At 41.0% G+C, this 10,280-nt stretch overlaps 1 protein-coding gene across 1 annotated transcript in view; it reads left to right on the top strand.

The window, feature by feature from the left end:
* Positions 1-8,229: 8,229 nt before the first annotated feature.
* LOC307140009 (uncharacterized protein) overlaps positions 8,230-10,280 on the top strand; it is a gene marked incomplete at its 3' end in the record, with an annotated part of 124,737 nt that continues 122,686 nt past the window's right edge. Inside the window, exon 1 of the mRNA XM_079839251.1 lies at positions 8,230-8,886. Coding sequence (XP_079695377.1) covers positions 8,717-8,886 — 170 coding nt within the window. The 5' untranslated portion in view covers positions 8,230-8,716. The remainder of the gene's footprint in view (positions 8,887-10,280) is intronic.

The following is a 10,280-nucleotide window of genomic DNA, read 5'->3' as shown; positions in this document are numbered from 1 at the left end:
GGCCCTGACACACCATTCTGATGGTTTGGCCCAGACCCAGGCAACGTGAACCAACCCCACAGTCGGCTTTAGTCATTGCTAGTTCAGTTTAGTGTTTCAGGGCCTTAAGAATTATTTTTTCTGTGCAAAAAGCTTGTTTGCTGTAGCCTACAGTAGACCAGAGATAATTCTCAATCCTGAAGTCGTCCCTGCCCCCCCTCCCTCTGAGAACAGCCAGCACAAGTGTCAGTCATTAACATATGAAAGGTCTTCTTCACACCTAACAGTCTTCAGTCCTAGCACACCCAGCAGTGTTTCAGCTGTATATGTCCGTGAAATTTCACGGATTCCTGTATACGTCCGCATACGTGAGGTTTCCGGGTTTTTCTGGAAATATACTGTTCCGTGTTACTCTGATCCGCTTTTTCCCACATACATCCGGTAAACATCAAATTACACAGGAGTATACCATGCCCGGATAGTGCCGGATTTCAGTGTTTTCATGCAGTGTATGTATTTTACGAGGAGGCTTATTCGTACAAATTTTTACAACCTCACTCAAACGAAATTTGTGAGATTTTTACTAAATTGTACGTATTTTACGAGCTGCCCAATTCATATGAATTTGTACGAATGACCTCCCTCTAACCCTGCCCCTAAACCTACCTGTCACTGGGGATTAGACAAGTTGAACAAATTCGTACAAATTAGCTACTTCGTAAAATATGAATTGGTCGAGAGATAGCATTGGCAAGTCTGAACTACCAAGGACACAAGTCCAAACTTTGTGTAGCATACTTGGTATTGAGAAACGCCTCAAGTTTGCTTGTTAAGCTTGTTAAGAAGCCTGTTGGGGTCACTAGCATTCAAACCACAAAATATGCTTGTTACCAGATGCTTGAATTTTCACCATCCCAGTTTGTCCTAGACAATGAGCCGATCTGTCATTGATAACCACTGCTAACTAAATCTTGTCATCTGACCTGTTTGTGGTGCCTGAGTTTCTGTGGCCTCCATAAGTGTGGTAGTCTAATTGCTGTGGTTTGTCAACAATTGAGAGTAGGTGGGCTAGTTTCACTCTTTAATATGTGTGTTATAGCTGTAGTCCTACACTCCTCCACTGACCCACTACACTGACCCACTACACACTAGCATAGCAGTTTAGAGGAAAGTGCTTGGTAACATATAGCATTGCAACAGCAACTACTGGAATCGTTTTCCATCCTGCATTTGAGGTCAATATGCAGCTGTGACTCTTTAGTATTAAATGACCATGGACTTGATACACTGTACTCATCTAGTCAACACTTTGACCCGGACTCTGAAGCATATCACCTCGGTCTGTCATAGTTTTAACTCATTTTTGTTGGAGCTTTTATATAAGTTCTGAGAAATGCATGCACACTGTTTTCTGTGCATGGCCGCAATCTAAACTAATTATTTTTCCTCTCTTTGGAGTTTGCATCCAGTGAACATCCAACATCCAGTCACATTCATCACTCAAACCAATGCTTTTGGGGATAGCTTAGTTATTAGAGCCACTTTGCAGAGAAGGTAGGACACAGTTATTTCAGTGTGACAGGTGGGTTTTACACAAGGGGCTCTGGTCTCTGGAAGCTCCATATCCCTCTGTGGTTCTCCCATCAGTCTACAGAGAACCTGAGTGGAACTGGCAGTTCAAACAAGGAAAGAACGATTTTGTGCTGGCCCCTCTTTCAACTCGGACAAAGTGACATGTGGAAATGTGTTTGTAAGGCCTCAGTTTTTACTGTGACCATTTCCCTCTCTACTTTGAAAAGGGGATCAAAGACAGCTAGAAGTTGGAAGTTAGTGCCCATGCTCCGACACATTGAAGTGTGCTTATACAGGTGGTGCATGTTCAGATCTGGCCTGCAACATTTCCTGATCCCATTTCTTCTTTTCCCCTATCATTCCCTGTCGTCACTTTATGCTAAATAGATGTGGCAGAAAGCTAGACCGACAGATGATAGGATACGCAGTTCATGGTTGTCATGTTTAAGATCTGGCCCTTCAAACCTGAGCCTGTTCCTAGCATCACTTGCCAATCCAAGTTAAACAAAACCAGTCCAAGAATTTTAAGATAATTTATTTTTATTATGAATCATCCCATCAGTTCCTAGTGGTTATTTATAGTCTCGTCTGGGACAGGCATGGCAAGTCAGGGAGGGTCCCCTCTCAAAGTGATGATACAAAGTGGTGATATAGTTCAAATCCAGCTATAATACATCCTGACAAGCTGAGGCTGCCGTTGATAATCACTTCCTTCACCTCACCGCCACATCCAGAATCCACACAAGCCCTCACTCGAGAAAGAAAAAGGCAGGGAGAGAGAGAGAGAGTAAGAGAGAAAGACAAACCATTGCATTGGACCAAAGCAGTAGCAGCACACAGCTTACTGCACATATTTAGGCAGGTGGAATAAATTAATGAAATCAGTCCTGTAGATCACACCAACTATAATCAAAAGCATATAGCCCATTCAGACCAATGGGGCTCCTTTTATAAGCCACACTTAAAGCACCAACAGCGAATTGGCACATTTAACATCCTATGAAATCCCATCAAATTCCTGTTTCCACATATGCCTTGCAACACTAGTGCCATTGTTAAAGTGCTGCATTTGGTGGTAATCGCTGTCGAAGTTTCCAAAGAAAGTTGCAAAAGCACTGTTTTTCTCACACAGTGTCCTGAAGTAGGCCAACTGATCTGGTTCAATCAGCCTCAAGACTCTTGCTTCAGTGGCGCACAATTGCGGTTTTATGGACTGGAGTCCTTCCCTAGTCATTTTAGTCACCACACAGTGTTGCGTTTGCTCAGCTCAGCCCTTTTCTCTCATCTGTTTTCTCTTCCTTTGTACAGTGGAGCCGCTGTAAACATAATATCAGGCTGATATAGCCAGAGCCTCGGTGCCCATGTGAGACGGCGGCCCGCTTGCTTGCTGAGGGGTTGAGTTCCCACTGCCAGTTCAGTTCTGAACATTGTTTTCTTTGGGCCCAGTCCACTCAAGGCATTTCCAGCCAATTCAAAGTAAACAGCAACACAGCTGCTAAACTCTCCTGTCAATGAAAAAGTGGTTGGCATTCGACCTCCTCCTTCCAGGGTTCTCCTAATAATGCACGGCATTTCTAATTTTCTCATGTTGACAAAAGTCTGAGTGAGAAAAGGAGGTCATTGTTCAGCCTTGTTGAGTCTTTGTGTGACTTCACCCTCTCTGAACTGTGAGGCTTTCTTAACCAACCTCTCGCTGCTACCAACAGAGACCCCTCAGCCCTCAGTCCTGTTACCATTCTCTCACGAACAAAAATCACTTTTTCAAGTCGGGTTAATTAAAATGCTTTGCTGGGGATTTCAAATCTTGCTTCTTTTCAATGGCTTGTCCTACACACCCCTTTTCTGTTCCCCCCAAAACTTTGTTTCTTTGATTTAAATCTGTGAAACCCTCAAAACCCCCTTGTGTTACATTTGGCATCATTTTGGTTCCCTGAAAAACAAAACAAAAAAAGCCAGTGGGGGAAAACCATGGGGCCAGCCAAGCGGGAAAGTGATAGTCTTAGCAAAGATTTGATAATTAATAACAATTTCTGGTCAGACGGAATTTCAAGAGAGAATAAAAAACAGACCGTCAGACAATCACAGTGCTGTGAGAGATGGATGCTGGCCAGCAGAAGGTCAGATCTGTCGACCGCAGTCACATAAAGACCGAAGGCTGCAGTGTCTACAGTCCTGGCTGTGATGTCTACAAATAGCTCTCCGATGGCCAATCACTAACGCTTGCTCCTAGCTAAAAAGTACAAGTTCAGTCCAAAATGTCCTAAAACCTCCCTACAGAGAGTCTGATGAATGCTGGTAGGACGTCACTATGTAAACAGCTCTCGAGTAGCAGGCTGGAGGAGGTGGAGGTCAGTGCATGTGGCCCACATATGCTGGACTCAATCAGGACGCTGATCTCAGAGGTTGGTGTTAATTACAGATTATTACTGAACCACAAATGCAGACCGGGCAGGACCGTTTGGCTGGGGAGAATCTTAATAATGAGTGACGGCTTTGCAGTATGCTTGAGACTGTCTATGAGGTCACAGTTGGAGATGTCAAGGTGAAAATTTGATTTGAGTTTTTTATGGGTGTTGTTTTTGGTTTCTGGTATGATTAGATTAAAGGACGCTGAGATGAGTGAGAACATTAGACTCTACGCAAGTAGCCTATAATCATCCAATCCCAAAAAACCTTATTCCTTTGGATGGGTATTGGTCTAGCCCCTGAGCGAGTCTCTGGGAACAGTCACAGGAGGAGTGTAAAGTTTATCAACTGCTTGAGAGACTTGCATCTGACCACATGAACATTACTTCTCCATCTCCCTGTATGCAGATGAAATTCCGGCCTAAGGAAAAATCGCGGCAGAAGAGCCAACAGCTGGCCGCTTCTCTTAGCTCTTTTGAGTATTCTGGTCCATGATAACTCCCTAGTAATTTGGATCATCAATCTTCCAGTCATACCGATGGAAAAAGTCTTACATTGTAGCGTCAGGGTTAGCCCCACATATGGAACTGTTTATAGGCTAATCCTGATAGAGGCACGAGGAGCGGAAGGGCACCAGATAGATCCCACCTCCCACCCATCCAGTCCTCATCCCATTCTCTGAAAAAGATCAACCATATCAACCACTTCCACATTATAAAACCTTTCCTATTTTAGAACTGAGCCAATCTTAATTGTGCACTTCCTACCCCTGGAAAGAAAACGCTAGGATGTTGTTGTTGGAGTTTCTCCATTCACTTTCATTCCCATTGTTTCTGGTCCATAATGAGTGGCATTACGTAGGGAGCACGTAGTTCTAACCATCGTTTTGCCTGCTAGCCGTGAGTAATTGAAAAGGAGCGAGTGAGAAATTCTGTAGGAATGTTTGTGTCCCAGGGCTCGACATCAAATGTTGCAAATTCTGACATCAGAGCCAGGTCAAAGATCAACTCGGTTTAAAAAAACACCTCAGGTTTGGCATAACCAATGATGTCTGCGGGGCTTTAGCAGTTCCCATGGAATGTGAGCTTTTAGAATTACAAACAAATCATTCTACACATACTGTGGCAACATCTGGCCATAGTTTCCCCCATGTGTTTGTTTGCTAAAACTGAAGGACAAAATCAAAAAGAGTGTGTACACCACTAAAGCTCTTTTACCGTTCTGTGGATTAGCGCACAACAAAGCTGAACATTTCTGGCTGTCTGTAACTCATGGGGGCCTAGATCCTGACAGCGTGTGTGTCCGGGGGACCCCAGGCTGTTGTTCCTGGCAGGCCCCTGTCACAACTCTCCACCTCCCGATGCTCTCCCCTCTCCGCCTCCCGCGGCCCGCCTGCCCCTGTTCATACAAGCTAGGACAATGTGCATGTAATTAGCAGTTCTATGTGGCAGAAGCTGATGCCTTGCTGCCTCATGGGCACACGCAGAGTTGGCTCTGGAGACTCACACGCAGGAAGCTTGGGCCTCTGGTTGAAATGGCCACTGTTCAGACAGCAGGATGCTACAGAGGGAGGCTGTCTTTCCAATTATCACCCAGCGGCAGTTCACAGAGGTGCCAGACAACAATGCAAACTGATGCCTGAGAGAAGCAAGCAACTTCCCATTCATGTTCCGTACGCCAGTCACTTGTGGGAAGGAATTAAGACCCATGATATGGGTTAACAGTTGTTGGCTGGGATACAAACGGGACAAAAGTGGAAATCTATGAGCCATAAAGTACATTTTGCCGCGGAATTAAATGTTTGACTGTTTCTCAGTCCTGTGTGAGCTAAAGGAAGGAAATTTCCACCCAGATGAGAAGATGAGAAATCCTTCACTGCTCTTCTCGGTTACAAAGCTACAGAACAGGATGACAATGTAAAAGGCATACAAACTGACAAAGAAAGGGAATATATGGAGTGAGAGAGAGAAAATCTATATGAGATTTTCCCATTACCCCTCCCACCCAAGGCAAACGGATAGGCTGAGAGATTTACGTAATTGCTGAAAAGTTTGGATTTCTTTTTGTGTTCAAGTGTTCCATTTAAAAGCAGTCTCATGTCTCATGGTATGCTAATGGCTTTTTTCCTCAGACAGGTCTTTGGCTAGCCCTTTCCCTTCCCTGCCAGAAGTGCTGGTCTACACCATCCATGCCAAGATTTTCCATAATCTGGCCACTCACTTTCCATTGGGTGTAATACATAAAATGGAAAGGTCAGTTTAATGTCAACTGTCCGGCCTTAACTCACAAAACTTGTATCATTTTACAAATAAGATCCTTTGTTTTGACATTTATAGTGCATTTTTCATTGCTATGTGTAGTTCAATGAAAACGCCGGTCAATTCAATTTGATCACTAACCTTTTAACTTACTGCAACTTTTTTTCAGCACAGCCAAGCTATGATTAAAATATATGTCACAATCTATTTTCTCATTCACTTTGTCTTATTTGTAATGTCATGCGCTCACTTTTTAAACGCATTATGACTGTATGTTTTTCTGAACATGTTCAGCCTAAGGGCAGCTGTTATTTTTCTCAAGCTCTCAAAGAGCACAAGCATCCAGTTCCTCACTCATGACCGCAGAGATTTAGAAAGAAAATGACATAATACTCTTCCTTAATGAAGACATACATTTGAGTATGTAAGACAGAAAAGCTTCTGCTGCCGCGTAGTCTGATCATGCTCAAGTGTGCAACACGGCTGTTTGGGGGTCACTGTGTGGGTAAGAGTTTTTTACTCGAAGGTCTGACCCTAGAGGAGCTGATAGACAGCTCAGACACATGTAGAGCATTGCTCTCCCTATCAAGCTCATTCTCCACAGTGTTCCACAGGTGGAAGCTCTCTGGACATTCCTCACTCCTGACGCGAACAAGCGAATAGAATAAAGCAGTCTGTAAATCTGGCACATCACCCTTATTGACACAAATCATAGATTTATGGACTCACGGCCATGTGTGTGTGTGCATTAAAGGAAGTGTAAAGCACATGTTTTGCAGCTTAACTTCACACACGTACCTGCAGCCTTCCAGCAAACGCTTAAAGCCTCACTCAATAATGTAATCGTTTAAACGCTGTGTCCAGAGTATTTTTAAAGAATACTTGTTTAACATGTATAAAGAATACTTTTAACACACAAATCAACTCACATATGCCAGATTAATTTACCTAAATGATTCCTCCTGAAAGCAAAGTGAGGTGCTGTAGGGAAATCCTTCTGTCTAGCACTGCTCCTTTAATCTGTTATTAAAAGTAACTGTTACAATTTATTTTAAAGTGTCAGTGTTACAGTGTAATTATATATAAGCACTGAGTAATATTAATTAACAACATGTACTTGACTATAGGATTAGGATAGGGTTAGGGTTTGGTTGCGGGTTAGTTTGCATGCAATTATGCATAATTTATAGTTATTACTAAGTAGATACAACATATGTAAAAAGGAGACTGTAAAATAGTGTTACCAAAGTAACCTGCCCTATCAAACTAATGTCTTTTACTTGAATGTTCTTAATATGTTTTTTTCTTTTGATTGAACGATAAACCATACTTGAGCCAAATTAAACTCCATAACAATACTAAACTTCTCAATATGGTAAAACCAGTGGTTTCTCATAGAGAATGAAGGAATTTATATTTAGTAAGATGAAGTTTCTCACCAGATGGGGGCACTACGACTGCAAAATGGGCACCAAAATTCATGAAAAAAGTCATGTAAAACTATCTCAAGAGTGACAAGACTCAATTTATCTGTACAAAAATAGATACATTGTTGTATCTGAATCATTGCATAGTTGAATACAGTGCAATTATAACTATTTTACCAGTTGAAACCATTGTTTATTAGTTATTTATTTATTAATTCATTATTATTGTATTTAATAATCACTTCACTAATCCCTATCCAGTAACTTTCCTTTGGTTTAAACTTTAAAGTTGGTGAATAACCTACAGCCTTTTCGCAATATAAAATCACATCTAGTTTTCATGTCATGTTTTATGAAGATTTCTCGCTTTGTCATTTCAAAATGTTGCTGAAAAGAGTGTCTTCTCTTTTCGAACTGCGGTCGCTAATTCATAACTTTGCGTTCTTCCCTCGAAGTTACCGAGCATTTGGTGTGGGCTGAGTTATTTGAAGCAGTCCCAACAACTTCTCGAGTCGAGATCCCAAATATCCCTGAATGACATCACGTAGATTAGCCAGTAGGAGTGTGGAGCGCAGAGTTTGGGGGCTGGAAATCAAATAGGTACGAGCTCCGCTGAAGTTCCTCAATCACTATCAATGAGGATTTGCATGCTGGACCTAAAAAAAAAAGCGGAATTGGTGAAGAATGAGAAGGAATCACTTTGGACATTCTGAATGATTTTGCAGGCTTTTTGTGGGCTTTTTTTTTTCTAGTCAGCGATGTGCTCTTCTAACTTTTGATGCGCATCTGTATGTTTCAATGGTGTGGAGGGACAGATGCAACTTCACGTTTGAATGAGGAACGCTTTTTCTTATGTATTTCGAGAAGTTTTTAAAGTTGGAACTATAGTTCATCGTTAAGTTTTTCCCTTGTTTTTTTCGCGGGACTTAATTGTCTGTGGACAAGACGCGGATACCTTTTTTTGTTTTGTTTTTCATATAGCCTACGCATTATTTTGTTTTGCGTAGTTGTTGGCTATTGTTTTTGTCATTTTTCCTACTGTTATTAGGCTGCTATCAGCCTCAGAGGATATATATGATGCGGTGGGTGAAGTATTGGGGGACAGTGGCTGTGCTGTGCGGGCTGCTGTGCTGTGCTGTCAATGGATGCCCGCATAAGTGCAGTTGTTCGGGCTCTCATGTGGATTGTCAGGGTCAAGGCTTCAGGACGGTGCCCAAGGGAATCCCGAGGAATGCCGAGAGGCTGTAAGTACGCCTATTATCACGTTATTTTAACACTGATAATATAATGACAGCGGCGCGTATCACTCATCATAGACAAGTGATAGGCTACTACTGTGAGCGGGAGATTTATTTATTTTTTATACAGCTATTGTTGACATGTAACATAGTGTCCATTTTACACATATTGAATGGTAGGCTAAAGACAATGTAGTAGGCTAGCCTATTTAACAAGCAAAAATAACAATTGCATGTTGTTTCGCAGGCTATAAGTAAACCTAGAGGAGACCAGAAACAAACCTTTTACTAAAACGTTTCATTAGGCCTATTTCCTGTAAGTTCTCTAAAAAAAAATGTTTTTTTTTTTAAAGTTGCAAATAACATTTCACAAGCAAATTCTTTCATTTCAAAATGTGTTAGTTGCCGTTTCTTTGTAGTTGGTGAAATTTAGCAATTTCTGAGGGAAAATAGTTTCTACAGCAATTTTTTCTTCCGTTGCGATGATTTTTTGAAAGCTGTTCTGACAAATGAATGTTAATTCAAGAATAAATGCATATTTATTTTACTAGTTTGAAATATACAATTAGATAATTCATCAGTACAGTTTAATAATACATCAATAATAGGCCCTTTAAAAGACATCATCTCTCAGAATCAAACAGCTCTGGTCATGTGACTTTTTGCACCAGCCATGACAAAAAGTGCTCACATGAAATCAAGACAGTCTGAACTGTATTTATACTTGACATCTCAAACACACCAGTAACTCAACAGATCGTTAAGTTAAGTACAGATGTTACCAGTGTAGGATTTAATACACTGTATTTTGTGTAATATGGGCACTATTGTAAAATGTTTCTCTAGTTTTTCTTAATAAGATGTGTGAAATCGATAAAACAAAATACTTTTTGTGCTATCTTTGCTCAATTGATCAGGCAGTCGGTAGCTCTTTAAACACTGTTATTAAAGTACAGTAGTTAAATAAGGTCAGTTTAGTTCTTCGAGTCGAGTTTAGATACAAAGCAGAGTCACATTTTTAGAAATATTTATTTTTAATATCAGTATGGTATATACTTGGTGTCATGCTTTTCTGTAGAGAATGTACGCTAATTTTAAGTACTGTTTTGTTTAAATTAGCAGTAATTCAATATATCTTATAAATTGTCAAATGCATGAGTTCAGTGCTATGTTATGTATTGATTATGAGTTTGGAGTCGAGTAAAATCTCATTTCATTAATTTGATTCACATTGTTATAAATGAGGGTTGAGATACTACCTGCTCTTCACATGTGTCCACATCTGAATGTTGAACAGCATTGCAGCTGATTCTTTCATCCAGCATAATGAGTTTACACAAACATTAACATGATTAATGGCCATATGGTGTGAGTGTGTGTATGTATCTTGGCTGTATTAG

The sequence above is a fragment of the Gobio gobio genome (genome assembly GCF_949357685.1).
Source record: "Gobio gobio genome assembly, chromosome: 16".
NCBI lineage: Eukaryota > Metazoa > Chordata > Actinopteri > Cypriniformes > Gobionidae > Gobio > Gobio gobio.
This window is presented reverse-complemented; position numbering and strand designations above follow the sequence as displayed.